The sequence below is a fragment of the Cyprinodon variegatus genome, unplaced genomic scaffold (assembly GCF_000732505.1).
Source record: "Cyprinodon variegatus isolate N-32 unplaced genomic scaffold, C_variegatus-1.0 Scaffold403, whole genome shotgun sequence".
In the NCBI taxonomy this organism is placed as follows: domain Eukaryota; kingdom Metazoa; phylum Chordata; class Actinopteri; order Cyprinodontiformes; family Cyprinodontidae; genus Cyprinodon; species Cyprinodon variegatus.
In genome coordinates this window covers 458,743-481,521 of record NW_015150856.1, presented here as the reverse complement: position 1 = coordinate 481,521, position 22,779 = coordinate 458,743, and the positions used below count along the sequence as shown (strand labels likewise).

The 22,779-nt window shown below is 37.3% G+C and overlaps 1 protein-coding gene across 4 annotated transcripts in view; it reads right to left on the bottom strand.

Annotated features, from left to right (window-relative positions):
• Positions 1 to 3,932: 3,932 nt before the first annotated feature.
• klc1 (kinesin light chain 1) overlaps positions 3,933 to 22,779 on the bottom strand; it is a 49,224-nt gene continuing 30,377 nt past the window's right edge. Inside the window, exons 13-16 of one of the 4 annotated variants that reach the window (XM_015387797.1) lie at positions 20,728 to 20,889; positions 10,154 to 10,287; positions 6,555 to 6,621; positions 3,933 to 4,484 (exon numbers count right to left, since the gene is read on the bottom strand). In XM_015387797.1, the coding sequence (XP_015243283.1) occupies positions 4,419 to 4,484; positions 6,555 to 6,621; positions 10,154 to 10,287; positions 20,728 to 20,889 (429 nt within the window). In that variant the 3' untranslated portion in view covers positions 3,933 to 4,418. Of the gene's footprint in view, positions 4,485 to 6,554; positions 6,622 to 10,153; positions 10,288 to 16,187; positions 16,677 to 20,727; positions 20,890 to 22,779 lie in introns of those variants that run through there. The other 3 variants (XM_015387798.1, XM_015387799.1, XM_015387800.1) reach the window with 3 other exon arrangements.

Below are 22,779 nucleotides of genomic sequence, written 5' to 3'. Positions count from 1 at the left end.
ACAAAGAGAAAAGTTCAAGTCAACTGGAACGTTTAATCAAAGGATAAACTCACAGCTTTGGTTCAAAATAATCTATACAAATAAAATCTGATTTTTATAGAAGCTTGAATTATTCAAAGCAGAGGTTCCAGCTGCTTTAAAGATGAAATACTACAATCAACGCACCAGGATACAAGACGATTATTTTGAGCATACAATTAAAAGTCCCCTTGAAGGCCTTAAACAAAAATAACACTTCACTCACGTAAAGTTTTGTCTATAACCAGCAGCTAAAACGATAGTCCTTTCTCTTGCAACGTTTTAAAGACTATGGAGATTTTCAAAGTTACATAAATGAACCAAAACCGTTATGTTTCAGCAAATTCAGGTTCGGTTAACAGCGTGATAAAATCGTGACTTCTTTGCGTAAACATGAAAAAAAAAGACTTTTCCAGAACAGTGCATAGATAAATACAAATAAAATAGAATTAACCAAAATGTAAACACAGGACTTCATTTATCGGATGATAAATCTTCAAACACAGAACAGAGCATTTGAGGAGGAAGCAGAGGGCAGTAAGGTTTTAGCTTCAGTCCTTCAGATTAAATGTAACATCGGTGAATTTTTTTGCGCTTCCAAAAACTCATATCGCACCTATGAGTCTGTAGCTCTCACTAGATACAGTAGCAGCCATTCAAAATGTCCCTTCCCAGTCAAATATAAGCCGAATGGAGGCAGACTTCCCTGCAACTCCCACCAAATTCCCCTTAAACTTCCAGCCACTGTAGTGAGCCCCTCCTTCTCCAGGGAGTGTATATGTTTTTACTCTGACTCCACCCTTTTACTGAATTACAGGGAGACGAATCTTCTTTTTAGATCTTAATGTCCATAAATCAATTATGGTCAAAAATTATAAAGGAATTGTAGGGAACCAGCAAAGAACCCATCAAGGAAAGTGGGAACATTTTGAATGGCTTCTACTGTATCATCTAATGGAGATATTTTATGAGGGAGACTTTGGAGGTGATCTGGAGGTGGGTCTTTACCCTTAGAGAACAGGAGGGGTTCTGTGTAGTAATGTGTCCTGCAATGTATCACCAGCAGCAGCAGAGAATGGAGAGGATTAATAGACACAATTATACCCCTGCAATCCTTAATATGTTATTATATTTAGACAAGAAAGTAGACCTGAAACCTCTCTCTGTGCATTCAGTTTATCAGCAGTGAGGCTGCTTTTAAATGTGCTGCTCAAACATTTAGTAGGAGTGGTAAATTACTGCACTAACAAACATATAATATACATTTTTTAGATGATATAGAAATAATAAACTAATGTAGGTATTTTGTCAAATTTGTCATTACACCTTTTTTGTGTTCATTACAGATTTAATTTTTTTCTTTCCAGCAGTTCTTTGACATGTAAAACAATTGTAAGAAAAATCTCCTCTGCTGGATGAGAGACCAGATCCATGTTTGGATCAGGGCGCCGCACAATGGCAGCCCACTGCTCTGCAAGGGGATGGGTTAAATGCAGCGAGTTAGTTTTGTTGCTCTTTACTTGTGACAGTGTAATGACAATAAAACGCTGGGAAAAAAATGTTTTCTTTTGCTTTGTGGGTATTTGCTCATGATTAGAAAGCACAGGCATAAATGCCTTGTTCGTATCTGATTTATGTTTTTTTTCCTATTGCATATTTTTTATGGTAAAATAGAGAATAGTCCCGACTTTTGATGACTTTAGCTGATAATAAGAATAATTGAAAAAATATATTGATCACCACAGTACAGAGGCTACCCTTGGCAGGGTATTTAGTGATATATGTATAAATAGAGAAAGTGGAAGAACCGCATTGCTGGTATTATCGAATCTTAGATCAGAATTCAGAGTCCTGCTGTAAGGTCAGTGATTTCTCTGTGTCAGAAAGTAACTTTACACCAGAGAAGCACAAGCGGCAGTCCCAAACGTTCCATCAGGGGGCCCTTGCTATTCAAAACCTACATACTCCCCCTAACCCAGATTGTAACATCATCAGTTACCCCAACTCGGCAGGCAACACACAGCTGTACATTATGATGTCACCATGTGGCTATAAACTCTGGGTCATCACATTAAAGAAATCAATGCATGGAGGTCTCAGCATTTTCTTCTGCTAAATAAAATCTTAACTGAAGTGATACTTTTTTAACCAAAAAAAGTTGTTTGAAAGTTAGCAGACAAGTTCAGTTAATCCTGCTAGAAACCACCGTTCAGCCTCAAAATCTGGGAAGAGTGGTTGACCCAGACCTGAACATTCAATGACACATGAGGACAATAACAAAATTCAGCTTTCTATCACCTTAAAAAAAACAGGATATAAAGGAAAAGTCCAGTTATATTCAGAATTCAAACTTCTGAAAGTACTTTAAATAGGAAATTATTATATACTGTTCAATAAACAATAATGTTTGTCAAAGAACGCTACTGCCATCTAGTGGTTTGTGACGTCACGGTGCGGTATCGGCTGTTGAGCAAGTCCCAGTGCTGTATCTGGTGTTTGTCATAACGCACTATTATCCAAGTCATCTTGAAAACATTTTTCTTTAAAATGTTGGCTACATATTACATGTTTTTTTTTTCTCTAGCCAGAAGTTCGATGGCAAATCCTCCCCCTTCAAGTTGGCAATCCAACGACAAACCCGTCCGTGGAGGATCAGGAATCGGAAAGGTGAAATACATATTTTTTTCACCTGTTTACTTTTACACAATGTCTAACAACATCCAACTGCCATGCACGTGGGAATTGTCAGTTTAACTATACCTCTCGCAAATTTCAATGGTGAACTCTTCACGGAATTTAAAATAATTGCTTATTGCAGATGTGTCCAGTAGTTCCCATTGATTTTGCTTGTAAAGCGGGGAGAATGGCCCCACGCTTACCGCACCGTGACGCCACTGCCGGAAGATGTCAGGAGTGAGGTGTTACTATATTTGGGCAAAAATGCCCATTTCCTGACTCAGTGATTGCGACGAAAATTATTGTTTTTATTTTTTTAATGATTAACCCTAAATTCATTAAATCACCTCAAACATATTAGTTTTAGGTATAGATAATGATACATGTGTTATTCCTTGCTGATTGGACTTCTTTTTTAAGGTCTTATCTTTGGTCGAATTGATAACTGGAACAGTGGCTTCATAGGTCTGCCTAAAAGGTTGATCATACAGAATGCTGCTGCCAGGGTCTTCACTAAAACTAAGTGGAGAACATTCCTTTAGTACTAAAGTCCTTATAAAAGGGATTATTACAGATATGTTGTGCATGGGCCACTCAGATTTTCTGAATTTACTATGCAGACTCAGAACCAGAGCAAAACAGAACTTTTAGTTCTTATGCTCCACTTATCTGGAACAAACTCTCAGAAACAGTGAAAGTGCTTAAACAGTTACTTAAAACCAAGAAAAGATAATTTTTTAATAGCCGTCTTTGACTGCAATATTTAAATTGTTAACATGATCCATTTAAGTTTGTAGTTTCTAACCTACTTTTTTGCGTGTTTTTAAAAAAAGATTTATTTTTATGTATAGACCTTTGAATCATATCGTTTCTAAAAATGCTCACATAAATAAACTTGGCTTGTTAATCCGTTCGTGGCGACTGATGTGGTTTATAAGCAATAACTCTGGTGCAGTTTGGTTAGGTTGAAAATATTTAAACTTTTGCTGTTTATGGATCCATTGCCAACTTGATAAAGGAATTATTTAACTTAAAAAGAAAACTAAAACAAGTTATTATTTACAAATATTTTTCAGTTGAGACAAAAAAAGCGAAATATAATTTTGAAGGAAGTAATGTTTATCCTGTTTTAAAAAGAAGGCGGGATACAGGCTTCTGCTACTCACTTCTTTCTCCAAAGTCTTAATCAGAAGGGGTTTTGTTTCTCTTACGTAGGAATAAGAAAGCCTTTTTTTTTTTATATATCTGCCATTCGCTTGACTAAAGATGTAGTCAAATTAGCTTCACCACTCCTCCATATTCCATGCGGCTCATTGTTTTTACAGCCTTTCAAAACAAAGGAAAGAGAAGGACTCCTTTTTCTGGGGCTTCCACTTAGAATGATGTGATTTCATTTTGAACTTTGGTTTAGTAAAGTAACGTTTGTCTACCTTAAAGCTAACAGCGGCACTCCATACAGTCTTCATAATGGAAGAAATGATGGTCACTAAAACCAGGAATTGGTCTAAAGGAAAATAAGGGGTTTTTCACAGAAACAAACACACAGCAAACCACAGTACTCCTCCTCCTCATTACGTAGTCAGAGGAATCCCAGCTTCCATCCCAGAGCTCTTTCATCATGCAGTTTAGAGGCTGTCCAGTGAGCAATTTGAGTTATGCTGCTGAAGTAGGGTGAACAGATTAAGCTTTTCTACAGCAAAGGCAGAGTTGATTGTTTACTTCCTTCAATGCGCCAGATTGGTTTGGCTGGCACTCAGGTCGTGATGCTTTCTTAAACGATGATTTCGTTCCTGGAAGACACAAAGGGAGAATTGAATAGATCAGTGTCAGTGGGCGGATTTCATATCTATCCTTTTCTTTGCTGTTTAAAATAATAATTACACATATCTTTCACATAAGCAAGAGAGACATACGGAGGAACTTTATTTATATTCTCTTATATTCAAAGCTACTGAAGAGGGGGAGCAAAGGGTGCAAGTTGACCTTGGTGGAAGCTACTCGTTTACATTACACGGATTAAAGGATAGAATATTTAATTGGAGATTACCCTATGGGCATAAACCCTTGTAAAACTGGGAAGAGTTGGCCTAGCGGTTAGAGCAGTGCTCTGAGAAGGTTGCATACCCGGTTTGATCCCCAAAACCTGTAATTTGGGTCTCTGAACAAGACCCTTAACCGCTCACTGCACAGTGGCAGCCCACTGGCATCCCCAAGGGGATGGGTTAAATGCAGAGAGTTTATTTCTATTTCTAAAACTGTGAAAATAGTTTAAGATCCTAAAAATCTCAAATGAAATGTTTTTGTATCTAAAATTTTATAATTCTATCATTTAAAATCTCCTTTGTGTCTGCAGTATTTGATGGCTGCTTAGCTCATGCAATCATTCGAGCAGGTGTGCTGCAACAGAGAAGCATCTAAAACGCACAAAGCAGTGGTACTTGAGGACCAGGTGTGAGAAACCATGTTTAAACACCTGAAGTAAATTTTTCCATTAAGCATCTCGTTAGAGAACAGTTAGTTGTGTAAAATATATGTTGAAAAGTTGGACATTTAAATATTAAACAAAGGTCATCGGGTTCCCCAGTAAAGGTTATAGAGCATTTTAGGTTCATTCTGAAATTTCATTAAAAAACTGAATATATCTAACTTTTTGTGAGTATCATATATACATATTTACAGCTCCCCTGGATTAAAACCAACTTCACACATCTACACACTGATATTTTTGCCTAAATGCTCTGTTCCCCTTCTCTGGAGTGGCTTGTGACTCTTCCATTAAGGCCTAATCTGTGCAGAATTAAACTATTTCTTTTCTAATCATGGACAGATGTAGGATTATTCTAGGCTGCTGTATTCTAATTCTTCCACCTGAGCTATGGATCTTTGAAGCTACTCCAGAATTACAATGTACTTCTTCACTGCTGTGTTGATCCCTGTTAGGGCTCCCTGGCAGCTGTTCTGTATTTCAATCATTTTCAGACAACAGGTTAAACGGGTTTTATACAGGAATGAGTAACTCTAATTTAATGCTTTTCAATAAACATAGTGCTATCAACAAGACTCATGTATATATATATATATATAAATATAAAACACAGCAAAATTCTTCGTCATCTTTACCGTTGACAGGCTGCAGAAATTTCCTCGAATTCCTTGTTTTCCAGCCACTTTTGTTCCCATACTCCATACAGTTTTTTCTCTGCCTTGAGCTTGTTTTCTGAACATACGGCTTTACGATCAACTGTAAGCAGTTCTGTGCAAACATGCATAACCAGTAATATCTGACGAAATTGTTTTTAACGATTTTTTTTTTTAATAAAGCATTTTAAATACAGCTATAATTGCATTTACCGGTAATGAACTTTAATGCCAATTAAGGCCTTAATTAAAAAAATCTTTAATGACCTTTAATTATTTTAATGACCCATAGAAACCCTGGTTAAACAGTACTTTGTGAGATTTTTTTTTAAAGTGAGCATCATCGTCATACCTTTCTCCCTCGTCTCTCTGCTGTTTTTGTGATCCTGTTTCTTCCCTATATTTGTTCTATAACAAAAGTCTTTACATTGAGATTTTTTTTATATAAAGGGGGTGGAAGAATTTCTCAGATACATATTTTTAAAGAAAAGTGAAAACCACATATGATCTACCATTTCTGTTTACATTTCTGCAGCCTTTGGTGCATCACTATACATAAAATCTAGTAAAATACATTAAAATGTAATGGAAACAAAAAGAACATTTACTCAGAGGGGTGTGGAATTCTTTGCAAAACACTTTCTGCTAAACAGCAGATTAAAACAAATCGGAGGATTTACTGCAAACAGTTGTATAAATGTTTTGACATTCAGGATCCTTACTTGGTATTGGTCTCTGGCAGGCTTGTCCAACAAGTTAAGAACACCCAGAGAGCTGGCTCGCTTCATGCTGCTCCCACATGCAGAAAGGCAGGGTGAGGGGTCAGAGGTGAGGGGTCAGAGAGTCAGGCATGGTGTTTAGACTCAGTGGAGTTACATGGGGGTTAGTGATAATGACTAAAAGGGTTAGTTTTACATGAATGTGTTGAATCATTTGTACTCTGCAACATAACCAAGGTTAGTTCCACCTCCTAAAACAAATCTAGTTCAAAGAATTTGTTAGATTAATGGAAAGTTAAACAGTCTGGCATTTCAGGCTGCTGGTTTGTTTAAAGACATTTACATGTGAAACAAGACATTTTAAGTTGTCTGATGGTGTAGCGCTCAGCCACTGACCAATCGGAGTGAGCTGAATCTGGCAGACCCAAACGCTCAGCCAGATCTGTGCTGTTAGATGTTTAAAAGTTTAACACATTTGATGAAGCTGAGCACTAACAAATTTACACTACATGTTTAATGCATCCTAAGTCACAAAGTAAAGCATAAAGTTTGGTTTATGTGAAGCGCCACAGCTGAAAACATCCATCTTACACTGCAAATAATATTTTTTTAAGCAGGCCAAAACAAAAAAAAAAATGTTCATGGAGTTTTTGCTTCCTATCTAAAAAGGAGACATGTACTTTAAAAAAGTTGTTTAACCCAAAACAATGAAGCTCATTCTAGTAACATACATCACAGATCAGTTTAGTAGAATGAATCAATCAAAATTAAAGGATAAAAACTTGATTTTTCTTCAAATTAAATAAAGGTCACATAAAAATGAAGTTTTCTAGATGATGTTTCTCCTCTCATCCAACAGGCTTCTTCAGTTCTAATTATGGGCAGCAGTGAGATTAATATACTGTAGGTCCAACAATGAATTAAGGGGGACAAAAGGAGGCGAAGATCCCTCCCAATGGATTGGCCAAGTAGGTCACATTGGGGGTGTTAATGGTTGTTAGGGGGTTCGGATGGGTTGTTAACTTCCTTGTCATTGAAGTACGAGTCAGGTGAGGTCGGGTTGGAGGTGATTCTTCTGGGTAATGTTCCAAAAGTGCCTCGTAGGTGGGTAAAAAGGTTATGTTTAAGACCACCTCCTCTGTTGAGATTTTAATTTTTTTGAAGTTAAAGATGGCTTCCTTCCCCTCGCTCAAACCTTTCTTTCTTGGCCAGAATATGGACGTTGTTGTCTTCAAATCATGTGGCGTGGTTGGAAAGCTAGTATTTTTATGAATGTCTGAAATTGCATGATTACAGATGCTGACTGTAAGGAGATGATGCGGTCTGCTCACATGCTCTGTGTTATCAGAGAACCAAGCCAGAACTGAAGCGTGCCAAGCCCTACTGATGAACTAGTACCAGTTTAGCGCTGTTCGGTTGTGTCCGGCGCAGTCTGATTCAGTTTTGCGTGCCGTTTACGCTCACCAGTTATATCTGTTTGGACCGATCTCGTCACGGTTTCAAAAATGTAGTCTAAATGGCGCTATAGTTACACCTGCAGTGTATTAATTTCTGCTCCCACCCACTAGTTGGAACTGAAGAAGTCTCCTGGATGAGAGTCAAAACATCTTCTAGAAAACTTCACCTCCAGTTCCCCCCTAACCGAACGCTTTCAAGCTTGACCATGACCTGGATGACTGGGAATCTTCTGATATGTTACATAAACTTTACTAAATTAAGAGATTTATTTTGAATTTGAATCAAGCTAATTTTGCTAATATATTGACAGATTCTTTTTCTTCCAACCTCAGAACATTTGTACATATATTAAACATTTGAGTTATTTCAAGCAGCACATTTTTAGCAGTGGGACTCCAAAGGTTGCTAGGGTTGATTTTAAATCTATTTTCTATCCCGTATACTTCAACAGCCTGAAACACGTAACATATTACGTATCAACAGCCTTTGACGTGGATATGTTTTTTTAATGCAGTTTGGTACACATAATTGATGTGAAATATACATTTAAAACAACCAAAAAAAGCATTTTATTTTTGACCATGTTTACCTTTTCTGTCTCATTTTAGTCAGAGCAGCTAAAGCTGAATAAAGTATGAACTCTTTAGCTGATATAAACCAATCAGAATCCTCCTTGCTTCCTTTTAAATATTAGTCAAAGATAAAGAAACAGGGAAACCGGCTGATGAGGATGAATTATCTGAACCTCAATCTGAGCCGCCTTGGTGGCTGTCAGTTCAGTTAGAAGTATTCAGATAAGTGCTACCAGGATATGCTCTGTTTGAAAGTGAATTCAGAAGAAGCACAAAAGAACCAAAAAAGCTATTTAAAAGGAAGCTATACAGCCTAAGACCTCTTTAGACATGTCAGCAGGTAACAAGATGTTTTTACTTTGACACCATGGAGGTGTGAATGTTGGATGCCTCAGCACATGAAATATGCAACGGAAAATATTTTGTTTTACATTCATTAAGATGATAAAGTCATCCAACATCCTTTCCATTACAGTCACGAGACACAGTGAAGAGCAGCACCAAGGAACACAAGACACCAGTAAGAATGAAGAGGAGGCATGCACAACAACATTCAGAAGAAATAAAATTTATTCATAAAAAAACAAAAAAAACAAAAAACAAGACAATTTCATTCTGCAAAGGACAGCCATGCAGCTTTAAAAAACAAACTTTAAAAAAGGTAGACTGTTTTAAGTTACAGTTCAGCCACAAATAGTTGTAAATAGATGGAGGGATTAGTGGGAAATGATTTCCATCACCCCTAGTGTGATGGAAATCACAGGCAGATATTAGTAGCTTTTCTCCTTTTTATATGGCCCGGTACACCACTTTAGTAGAGTACTTCCATCTTTGGTTTCCCTCTGTAAATATGTTCAGGTTTGGTTTACGGAGCCCTTAAAGTTCGATCAGTGCACTTCGAAACTGTACAACAGGTAAAAAATGACACAGTATCGAACTTTAGGAGCTGCGTGTGGGTCAGTGAAAGTGCTTAAAGACAGTAATTCAAACATTTAACAAAGAGAATAGGAAATACTAATAAATTCTAAAGATTATTTGGAAACTTTCTTTTAAACATTTGACAAATATAAAAAATTTTCTTTTGTTTCTTAAAACATTTTTTGTTAATATATATTCTCCTATATTAAAATAACTTTCTGGAGAAACTTTCAGAGGTTTTTTGTCGTTTATGTCAGAAAATGACCCAAAATTAAAATATATTTGTCTTTAGTTGCATAGCGTCCACAATACTGAAAACATTCCATGAGTAAAATCCTATGAGTTACCAATACTTCCAAGACTTAATCTGATCATCACACCTGAAAATCCAACGTTTTCATAAAACCAAAGCAGTTTTCAGAAGTCTGTGTTTGCGCCTCAGATTTAATTCTAACGGCCCATCAGTAAAGAAGTTGCATATGGGACAAAAGAGCCCCTTCAAGCATTAGTTGTGCAAACAGCTTCAGTTACATCAGCAAAGTAGAGTGGTTCACTTCTTTTGGTTGAAACACCAGCCAGCTTTTTCCTCCAGGCTTCCAGTGCAAACAGAGGAGCTACCAGTTAATGCAGGACTCTAGATTTGCTGATAGTTACCCAGGATTTTTGTGCTCATTGTCTCGTGACGAGCTGCCGCCCTTTAGCTTCCGGACCAGTTTCTCGCTGCTTCGACGGAGCGACGCTCGTAGTTTACTGAAGGAGCCACTTCTCTTCAAGGATCCAGAGCCGTCCTAGCGGGACACATCACAAACTTACACTCATATCACTTTATTAACATTCATAAACATTATCCCCTGAAAAGACATGATGTAATATTACGAATCATTGCTCACTTTTAGATAAAGAAATATTTTAGGAATGAGAAAAAAACATGGATCCATATTGATTCAATTATTAACTATTAAAGTACATGGATCCATGTGAAAATATTGATCATCATGGTCAATATAAGGGTTAATAGAGAGGTGTTCAGTTTGCAATAGAGATACACCATGAAACTGGTGATGGGATGGCTGCAATTTTAGGTTCAGCAACAGAGTGGACAAACAGGTCGCACACAGCAACACTTTCTGGTGTGAGTGAATGTGAAGGACTCATTGTTAGCCAGTTTTAGCCAGTAAGATGTCAGAGGCAAAATAGACAAACTACTTTCTACATGTTTAGATATTTCTGTTGTTTACCGACACTGAAAGAGAGACTTTCAACAGATAACGGAGAGGCTGAATGCAGTACAGCGAACAGCTTTGTTGCTGCTCACAATTGAAAATGGATAAATAAAGGAAAGATGTTTAGTCTTTACTAAACAACTGCCCTAGTTGCCACGGAGTACGAATTTATCCAGATGTCCAAACAACTCGATTCCTGCTCTCACAATGAGAAATCATATGTCCATCTACAGTATTTAGCATCTATACTGAGGCTTTTGGATTTAAAACATTCTTCTTACCGGTAATTTAACTTTCAAACAGATCACCTGTTCAAATTCTGACACAGAAGTGCAGAGATGACCATGAGGATCAATATTTTCATTTAGGACCCATAGATTTTAATAGTTAATCATTGAATCAATATGGATCCATGTTTTTTTCACATTCTTAAAATATGTTTTGTAAATATTTCCTCATATCTTTTCAGGGGATAAGAATAAAGAGATCATTTTAATACAATGGAAAGGAGTTAGCATAGGGCGGGTTGATATCGAGTAATTTATCTCCATAAATGGGTCATAATCCCTTTACTGCTGGTCATCAAGCATGCAGCTGGAGGAGGACTTTGTGGAAGAAGATGTTGAGGCAACCTGGGAAGCTCTAGTTTACTTCAGGCTTAGTGGCACAGTGCTGAAAAATAATGGTGACCGCACCAAATAGAGATTCTTTGGGAACAATTTTGATTTATTTTTACTTTTATCGTCTAAGGTGATGTTCAAAAAGCTTCAGCCTCAGTAGTGACATTACTGCTGCTGAGTGGGCTGGAGTGTTAGTGTTCCATTTCCAGGGTTCTTAAATCTTTATAATCAATGAGTTTTATTTAGAGGTTTAGAATTTGATTTCATTTCCAGACCTTGGTTGAAATGGTGAAAAATGTCTGAACTGATATTGCAATATGTAGGAAGTGTTTAATTCACTTAACGTCATTAACTCTTAACCTCTCAAAACCCATTAAATTTACAAATAATTGCTCAGAATGCATGAAAATTACACTGGTAAAATGTTTACCAATATAGACATGTTAGCCATCATTGGAAAGCTTAGATTTTCCCCAATTTAGCCACCAAGTTCAATTTATGGACATAGCGAGCACCAAAGCACAATTAACACAGATATAGCAGCATGTCAAAATGTACCGTGACAAAGCAGCCACAACAAGCAAGCATGTCTTTATAACTGCTGTTTGAACTGATGCAGCTTGGGTGTTTTACTCACCCTTTTTTTCATGTATATATATTAAAAAACTAGAAGGTTTTAGCTTTCAAATAATGTATCACACATGTAATTTGGGCTTACAGTTCCTAAATTATTTGCTTTTCCATTTGGGTATGCAAAATCGCCAAGAATTTATATTTATATATATATATATATATATATATATATACATACATACATACACACACATCCAATTACAAGAGCTTAAGGTTGGGGGTAACTTTATAAATGTTAGAAAAACATATAGCTTGTTTTCAGGTGTAAACTTTTCTACAAAAAGACACTATAAATTATATATATATATATATATATATATATATATATATATATACATACATACATACACACACATCCAATTACAAGAGCTTAAGGTTGGGGGTAACTTTATAAATGTTAGAAAAACATATAGCTTGTTTTCAGGTGTAAACTTTTCTACAAAAAGACACTATATATTGTTTATTTATATAGCCCCAATTCACAACAAGCTTCATCTCAAGGCACTTTATAGAAAACAATTCAACCAGAACACAGTCAAATTGGTGTATGTATACCGTTTTTGTATTTTAACAATTATTCTTTGTTATTCATGAAGCAGTAGAAGCCAAACTTCATTTTATAAACTCTCTTAAAACAGTCAGTCTAGAATAATGTTTATTCGTTCTGCATTAAACACACCTAATGTAGCACTGAGGTCGACTGCCTGAGACCAAGCTGCCTGCTTAACTACCAGAACATAAAGCTTTTAAAATACATCTATAAAAATCAGGACAGAAATTGACAGGTCAGTGCTAATTTTTTTTCCCTCTGCTGTACTGAAAATTTGAACTCAGCCATGATGGCGCACAGAAGCAGAGAAGGAACGGACAAAGAGGCAAGAGGCACAGGTTCAGGTGAAGCATAAAGATTAAGGTTTTATTAGAAGTTAAAGACAAACTGGGAAATGCACAAACAAGACAGGACACAGAATATTAGTAGCAGAAGTTGAGGACAGGCTGGGGAAAAGGCTATTCAAATCAAAAGATTTCAATAAATGCTTGTTTACATCAAATGCTCGGCATCCCCAATTGATTGCTCACCAACAACCCTAAGATTGGTATACAGAGGCTACAGAGGATTTTTTTTAGTTGGTTTCAACCAACTGGTTTAATTCCAACACAAATTTTATATCAAATCAGAAAAACAAAACAAAAAAACGGTTCCAGATTTTCTTAAATCCGCATTTCAGTCCATCCTAAACCCTGATGACCCAGAGCACAAAGTGACAAACTACTTGCTCGCTGGAGGTAAAAAACACACATGCAGGACTAGAAGCAAAACTACTCTGGTTCATGCAGACGAAGTAAAGCTGTTATTTCTGGTGTTTTCCGCTAGTACATTTTCCTCTCACTGCCCCTCAGCTCTGGAAGCATCTGCTACCCTAACCCCATTTCAATGCCACCTCAAAACATACCTTTATTCCATTAGATCAGGGGTGGGCAATTCCCTGTTCTTGGGGGCCAGTATCCTGCAACTTTTAGATCAATCCTTGGTTCAACACACCTGAATCAAATAGCTGAGTTACCTTCTTAGCATGCAGTCAGTTTCTCCAGAGTCCTCTTATTCACCTAGTTATTTCATTCAAGTGTGTTGAACCAAAGGCAAACCTAAATGCTGCAGGATCCCAGCCCTCAGGAACTGGAATTCCCCAACCCTGCATTGGATTATTTAAGATAAATTGCCAAAATTTGTTGGCTTGTTATCAGTCTTTGAAAAGTACATTGAAATAAAATATCAATGTTACAATATTGCAGAACTTTGGACAGACATTTTCATGGCAATTATCTCCCACCTGTAATAAAGGAAGCACTGCTAAGTTTGAATGGCGTTTATTTGTGGTCTAACCAGACTTTAGATTATTATTCTTTTATGTCCTTATGGCTACCTTCATACTGCAGGCTTTGATGCTCAATTCCGATTTTTTTTGTGAAATCCGATTTTTGTGGCGTTGCCGTTCACATTTCCAAATATACGCAACTTGTATGTGATCTCCTGTGTGAACTGCAGTCATACAAGTTTCCCACATGCGCAGTAGATGACGCAATGACCTCACGGGCCAGTGTGTTCTGTGTTTACGGAAGTAAACATGGATGGTAGCGCATCTAGCAATCTTTTCGAACCATAAAAACTCAATCTTTTAAATATGGTTAAACATAAATACTGCTCTCTGCATCATCATCTGCCATGGTTGTTGTTTTTCTTGTCGCTTCTGCGTAGAAAGACCCAGAATAGTGACCTTTGTGGGGTATTAATGACGTTCAGGTTGGATTCATCCGACCTGGCCGTTCACACACAGGTCGCATTTAAAAAGATCAGATTCGTATCGGATTCAGGACCACATAGCGAAGTGGCCTGGGTCGGATTGGAACAAATCGGATCTGTGTGCAGACTGCCATGAAAAGATCAGATCCAGGTCGCATGTGGGCCAAAAAAATCGGATTTGGGTCACTTCAGGCTGCATTGTGAACGTAGCCTATGTCGTCTACAGGTTGTTTAAATATTTTGTTTACATCTTTGGCTTCATTCACACAGCAGCTGAAGTAACCCAAATCCGATTTTTTTGCTAATATGCAACCTGTATCTGATCTTTTCATGACAGTCTGAACGCAGATCCGATTTGTTCCAATGTGACCCAGGCCACTTGGCTATGTGGTCCTGAATCAGATACATATCTGATCTTTTCAAATGCGACCTGTGTCCTAACGGCCAGGTCGCATTCATCCGACCTGAACCATTAATTATACTTGAACTTTATTGATCTCACATTGGAGAAATTTACCTCTGCATTTAACCCATCCCCTTGGGAAGCAGTGGGCTGCCATCGTGGGGCACCAGTGAGCAGTGTGGGGTTAAGGGTCTTGCTCAGGGACCCAGAGTGGAAGTCTGTGGGAGTGGGGCTCAAATTTAGAACGTCAGGATTCCAAGCTCTATGTCCTAACCACTGGGCCGCCACTCCCCAATACGCAACAAAAGTCACTATTGCTACACAGGAGCGGGAAGCAAAATGGGAAGCGGAAAGAAAAACAACAACCATGACAGACAATAATGCGGAGAGCAGTCTTTATGTTATAATTTCTTTAAAAGCTGGTGTTGTTGATATAATGGCTGAGGTCGGAAAAGAAATGAAAGATCGCTTTCGCTTCATGCACTCCAGCACTACCATCCATGTCTACTTCCATAAACACAGAGCATGCTAGCTTACAACGTCATTACGTCCTCGACTGTGCATGCGGGACACTTATGTTGTGTGAATACACATCATGCAGGAGTTTACATACAAGTCGCATATTTGGCAATGTGAACGACCACGCTAAAGAAGCAGATTTCACAAAAAAGTCGGAATTGAACATCAAGGCCTGCAGTTTGAACATAGCCTTTGTTGCAGATTTGGACAGAAGCTAGCATGTTTGCTGAGCCAGGAACGTTTTCTATTCATTCAGGACCAAAGTGAAACCAATATGATAACTAACTAAGGTTTTTTTATCTTCACTCAGATAATCTGAAGTCATCGTAACCCTTCACGTGTCAAACACAGGCTCACTGGTATTTTGACCTTTATATCTGTGATGCTTGATACCTGAAACAAGGTTATTTACTAGGGGGAAAAAGGCTATTTGAACAAGATATTAATTTGTTTCATTAAGATTTGCTACGTTAATCCATATTACACTGATTTAGAAGCCTTTAAAATCTATCCCCAAAAGCAAAAACAGTATTTACATACTCAAAATGTCCTAAAAAGACGTGTGTATCAGAACATCAATCTGACCGTTATGTTGAGCTTTAACAACTTTTGCAATGTGCCCCTTCATTAGATACAGTCCCATGCAAAATAATTCATACCCCTTGAAGTATTTTGAAGGATTTTATGCAATGAACCAACACAATATAGCACATATTTCAGAACGGCATTGTTTTTCACGGAACCTTTTTTTATGAGCTTTGCAAATCGTCCTAATCTTCCCATCTATTTTGTTCTGTTCTGGAGAACAGCTTACACACAGAATAATGCTGCCACCATCGTGTTTCACTATGGATGGTGGTGACTTCTGAAGGTTGTGCTGATTTCTTTAAGTTTCCAACTTATTTATTTTAAAGTTTAAAAATCATGTACTGTTTGTCATAATTGTGCATTAACTTTCTGCTTGTTTATCTTTTTTTTTTATACATAAAATCCAATTTTTTAATCATTAGAAAATGTGAACAACTTTTGGAAATATGAATACTTTTGCAAGGCACTGCAACTGAATGATGAGCAAAATCAGTGCGTGTTTCTCATTCCCTTTTCTTTAGAGGTATGCTCAATATGAAGGAATTTCTTGACAGCCAAACAATCATGTTTATGGATGTACTGAGAATTCAGCGGCAAAACTCTACTAGAAGAGCCTAAACAGTGTTAGAGAACCAAACAATGTCTCAAAAAGGGAGTGTATAACATGGGTTCCCCCGCCACCCACAACAGTTGCAGAGCTGAGTGGGGTTAGGTGGGGTTGGAAAACAGTATCATTGGTTGAGCGTAGTGTGAAGAATCCCTCCAGGAAAAGAGGGGTTGGAGTCAGAACTGAAGAAAACTGCAAAGCTGGAGGGGTTGAGGCGAGACGAGGCATCCGCCATGCAGAAGACAAGTTTTTAGAACCATTACAAGGCATCTGGAGTTAAGCCTGCCGTTCAGACAGAGCAAAAAGAGGAGAGAAATAGAGAAATGTAAAAAGTGACAGGTAGAGGATAAAAGGAACAGCTTAGCACACGGACAGAACAGATAAACAATGAAACAGTTTCCATGAATCAGACACAGTTTCCTTTATAGGAGAGATCAAACATTTCTTTATCTGAATTTATTTAAAAAAAACAAGGTCACTGTTCCTTAGTTATTTATTATTGTCTCTTAATGAAAACAAAAAGAAAACTTACAGAAAAGGGCTGTGTCCAACTCTGGATGAACACATTTCCCACTTAAAAGAGCCTCAGATCACTCATAGAGGAGGGTTCTGAAGGAACCTCGGCTCATTGTGCTGTTTTATCCATTTTAAGGTTGTTGTTATGATTTAATTAATTTTTTCTTTTTTTTTTCCCACCAGATTAGGTCTACATTCTACATGTTACAGCAAACCTGTAAACCCGCTGTTCACAGGTTTGCTGTGTTCGATTCTGTGTCTGAATCTGGAAAAATAAGGGATTGACAGTGGTGGAAAATAAAGTACATTTACTTGATTACTGTACTAAAGTACTTTTTTGAGTATCTTTGCTTGGGGGGGGGGTACTAAAAAGTTTCACTCCACTACATTGTGAGGAAGCTGGTAGTTACTTGTTCCTTTTGGCTCAGCTTAGCTTTGTTATCCACTGTTGCTGTTTTTCTTTTTTTGAAATCCAATTTCAACATGGCAGACAGCAGGGCTACACTAGGACATCACTGTTTTAGAGATTTAATGACATTCCAGAAATGTGAGAAACCCAAGATAGATATTATCTGTAGTTCATAAATTTTAACAAGACTTTAGTTGTTGCCATGAGGCCAATTTGTTCAGTAGGATGAGTTCTTAAATCAAAGTTACTGTTTTTGTGTAATAATAGATTCAGGCTTAAACCTCTATTACAAAGTGAATGTAAGGAGAATCAAGACTCTGTTTTCTTTTTTTCTTGATTTTAAATAAGTAATAAACAAAAATGCTTGCCTTTTTTGTGGCTTTTTAAAAATTACTCCGAAAATTAAACAGAAATGTACAAATTTTTGAAAATTTAATTTGTATTTTTGAATACTAAAGTATTTTAAAATGCATGTACTTTTGAATACTTAAGTATTTTCAAACGTGAATACTTAAATACTTTAACTTCAGTAGATGTTTGACTGAGTAAATTTTACTTGTAGTTGATAGAGATTTTACTATGGGTATCAGTACTTTTACTCAAGTACTACTGTTGAATACTTCATCCACCACTGGTGTAAGCTTTGTTAAATCAAACCAGAAGTATAGAAGAGAAAGAAAAAAAGATGAGAGCAGCCAGAGACTGTTCAGCCCAAATACTGGACTATAGGGATAAAAGCCAAATTGTCTACCAATAAAAAAAAATATATATAAAAAGCATCATAACATTAAGATGTAATTCCAAAAAAGTACAAAAAAACAATCCACTGGATTTTGTTTCCAAGTTTGAAGACATTTCACTTCCCATCCAAGAAGCTTTTTCAATTCAAATGTCAAAGATTGTGTCGAGTTTGAGGCTTTATAGAGTGGGGCAAAAACAAGGCCTTGTTTTGGCTTAGAAAACATGCAAATTGAACCAGAAGAACAGGTCCACCCCTTTGGAATGGGCGTCGTTTGGCTTCTTTGTTAGCCTACAATACCCCATACCTGTCTATGTCTCTGAAAGGGAGGTCGTTAAAGGGAATTGTTGCCCTAGCTGAAAGTGAGGTCTATTGTTCCCTATAAGGGGGTGCGGGTTGCAATGTTAGCAGGAAAGAATCAACTCAATCGCTGCATTGTAGGTAGTAATTGAGTTGATACCTTCCCGCTATCATCAAAACCCCCACCCCCTTTGTTAGCCTGCAACACCCCAGGTATGGGGTAACGAAGGCTAATAAAGAAATCAAACAACTCCCATTCCAAATGGGCAGACCCGTTAGTCCGGTTAAATTTGCATGTTTTCTAAGTTAAAACAAGGCTTCTTGGGCTACTGAATAAAGCCTCAAACACAACCCTATTTGTGACATTTTGAATTGAAAAGCTTCCTGGATGGGAAGCGAAATGTCTTCAAACTTGGAAACAAAGTCCAGTGTATTGTTTTTAATTTTTTTAGAACGTCTATGACACTGGATGACTGAGAACTTCCCTAGCGTTAAATTGTAATCTCTAGCTAATCTCCAGCTAATTAAAATCATGTTTAATTTTGAAAAACAACTCACTATCTTTTCTTTTTAAGTTTAACCTAATTTTACCCTGGTTCATGCTAAAAAGCAGCGCATGATCAAATACTGAATAAAAATGTTTTGTTATTCCACAAATTCATAGACATGTATGAATGTATCATGATTCAGTATAAAAATCTAAATGAAACTATGTTGAGTTTGATTGGTTTAAGCAGTTTTAATGATAAAATGTTCAAGGATTATGCAGAAAAAAAAAAGAGTATCCAAGAGTCACTCATTTAGTTTTAGATTTCAACTTTATTTTGGCCTAGCAGGCATTCTGGCCCTTTTTTTCCCCTTTCTCTGACTGCAAACAAACTCTACAGTAGGGAAGGTGAAAAAATAAAGGAAAATAGACAGAGAAGTCACAATTTTCACACAAAGCAGCAGCACAACAAACAAATGCACCAGGCAGACAAACAGAGAACATCAACTCAGAAGTACAGTACAGAGCCCATGTTAACCAGAAAAGACTTATGAGTTGGATTAATTAATCAGAGGAATGAAAAGAAGAAGAAGTGATTGTTTCTCTGTCAGACTGAAAACCAATATATGTCTTTAAATCTGAAGGTGGTTAATGTAACGTTGGTTATGAGATGGACAATAATATAACTGGTACAAATTGTTTCCAAGGTAACAGATGTTTCTCCATTTAATGCAAGGTTTCCAATTTTACATTACTGAAAAAAAGGAAATATATGCTCTGGAAACTTTAGATCTCAGTTGGGAAATAACAATGCCGGAAGAGGCATGAGTTGTGATTTTTGCAAGTCGAATACACGACAGTAAAATTGGAGTCAATGAATCATCACCTTAAGGGTTCGAGTTATCCAGATGCGAGTCGACTCAGCTTAACTAAGTGGACTTTTTCTTCTCTCTCCTGTTTTGCCAATCTAGCTCTGGGCATCAATGCCCAACAGCTTTGCTTTCACCAGCAGACCTTTATGGTTGCTGCCATAAGGTTCCACTAAGTACTTGTATGTGTAACTACTGAAAATGATTAAGGGAGTAAAATCGTATACAACAGAGACGGAGACAAGTCGACTCTCTGGTGAATGCTCTTGCTGGAAATCCATCCAGATGGATGATGAACTTTGATCCGAGTCCCAAAGATGTTCTGTTTGAATTAGTGCGGGAGGGATTTCAATATTAGTGAGGTGTTTAGGATTGACAGAGGAGGATGGAAGAGTTTCATGAAGCAAACTGAATGTTCAAATGAGAAATGAAGGCTGTTCGTTCAGGCAGCATGAGACAGAGGGAGACTTTAGCTCTTAAAAGGAGGCCAGAAACATTTTACCAGGTTTTATCAGGTTTTATTCTGATAATAATTAATTATGAACACGGGAATATGTGATGCTGAAATTTCTTTGAGCAACGCTTACTATTAAAGCACTCACTCTACAAGGAATTACACACAAAATGTATTGTTTATCAGTAATGCTGACTACTATTCCTTCCGATTGCTAATATTAGCAGAAAGTCTAATGCTTTAAGTATTAGCAATACACTACTATCCATCCTATATTAACAATCAATACTGAAACATAAAAGAAAATTTTATGAGGCTTCTCTATAATTACAGTAGAGAATCTAAATATAGATATTAGATTTTTTGGCGAGTTTTACTAAATTGTGGTGTGGAAATCAGACAAAGTAAATCAATGATCAGTGCATCTCTAATTAAAACATCTCAACCGAACTGCATTAGCTACTCTGCATTTGGTCCATAAAGATGGAGGATGATCGTCACTAAAGCATAGCTGACAGACCCATGGTACGAAGCGCTGAGGGCTGTGTACTGTACTTACCCCGTTCCACTCCACGCTCATACTCACTTCTTCGCCACCGTCCGGCCCGCTCTCATACTTCACGGTATCTGAAGTCAAACTCTCTCGACTGCGCTGCTTCTCTCGCGCCTCTGGTTCACTTAGAACCTCGGCAACCCGCTGTTTGTGCACATTGTCCAGACCCTAGAAGATATGATCATGCATGTTTGTAGATTACTTTAAAATAAAGACAGTTTAAAATATAATAAGCAACATCGAGTTGCTTATTAATAACCTTTCCACGCATTAGGATCTGTTATAGGTTGGTGCTGAGAATCCAAGCCACGATATGATAGAGAAAAACAAAAATGGCTTTTTGAAGGAAGCTGTACATGTGGACCCATTTTTCAAAGAGCTTTTTAAAAAGGACCAGTTGTTATACATTTGATAGCAGTTGCATAAAGGAGTAATAATGTCCCCTCCAAATTGCATCGACAGTTTGCAGCATGTCATGTCATTTACAGAACTTTCCTACGACTTCAAAGAATTCGATTTCAGAGTAGTAAACAACCAACAGGTCTCGCCCTCATCAGGGACGGATTTAAGAAATTTGGGGCCCTAGGCAAAGACAGACAAGAGGCCCTCTTAATTGAGAAGACACCACATAAAACAGACCCATTATACAGATACAGAAACTTTATTAGAATAGACAAACATTATTTGTTCTATGTTTTGTTGCTCTCTTTTGTACCTTTTCTTGTCGTTTTATTCTTCATGTTATGTACTCAGCTGACTTTTCATAATGTCTCAAAAAGAATGAAAGATTTTTTCCAGTAACTAAGCTCACTTAACTGATGATTTCTCCTTCATGTGTTTCCAAAAAGACAAAAGTAAATAACAGTCCTTCTTTTCACTGTAGACAGGCAATGATCTGCTTATCTGTTTTTCATTTGGATGAAATAATAGCTGCATGAATCATGACAGCAGACATGAGAGAGGAGAGCAGGAGGCGGGGTTATGAATCTACTTGCTCTGGAGAGCGGAGTTCGCTGCCTCTATATGTTGTCGCCAAAGTCTCCAGTAGCAGAAAAAAAGTCACTAGATTTGGCGCTAGGTGCTTTTTTCTAAATAAAATTGCTAGAGGGGTCTGAAAAGTCGCTAATTATAGTGACAAATGCGTCAAGTTGGTAACACTGCTCTTCGCAACGTTTTCAAATGTTTTGCTGCTGTCTGTTTGGACCTTTCTGAACATGTGCAGCAAATGGACTGGTCCATTGTGGTGGACACTGGGGGGGTGAAAGGATTTTTATCAAAAACATAATTAATGTGCAGAAATAAGGAATAGTTGTATTAAACATACAACTATTATATACAAACATATTAAACAGAGTTTTATGGGGTCCCTAGGCAACTGCCTAGTATTGCCCAAAGGTATATGCCCCCCGCCCCCGGCCCTGATTCTACGAGGATCCTGACAAGCTGCAAATAAGAATACATTATCTCTTTCTTTCAACTATGGCTTTTTTACGTCCCGTCTTCCATCAAGTTTTGTTGCTCTGTCAACAGATTCTCCCTCCAGAGATCTTAGCATCTCCTCTGTCGTTGCCATGGGCCTCTTGTTTGCTCCTTTAAAGAAAGCTTTCTCCGATCCCCTCTTTCCACACTTTCAGATAATAGAACAACCATCCATGAAAGTTTTAAAGTTTAAAATATTGTTTAATATCCTTACTACTTTAAAGTTCTCCAAAACTTTAGCCTTGTCTGTCATGTTTCTTTCCTTATTGGAGGGAGTTTTTTCACTTACAGTATGTTGCTCTAAAAAAGCTCAGAGGTTTTCCTAGAACAGATGTCTTTATACTGATAATAAAATATCCATATTTAGATTTTATTAACTGATTATGTACTCTCAGACAACTGATTAGTTGATACTTGATCTTAGTTTAAGACTTCAGAAAAAAGCTCAAGTATATCAAAGCCAAAATATTTAGATTTTTGTTTGCCCCTGTTTCATTTCTCTCCCGCTTTACAATCATGACCACTTTACATATTAGTCATTAACATAACATCCCCCAAAGCAGCCTGAAAGCAATGAAG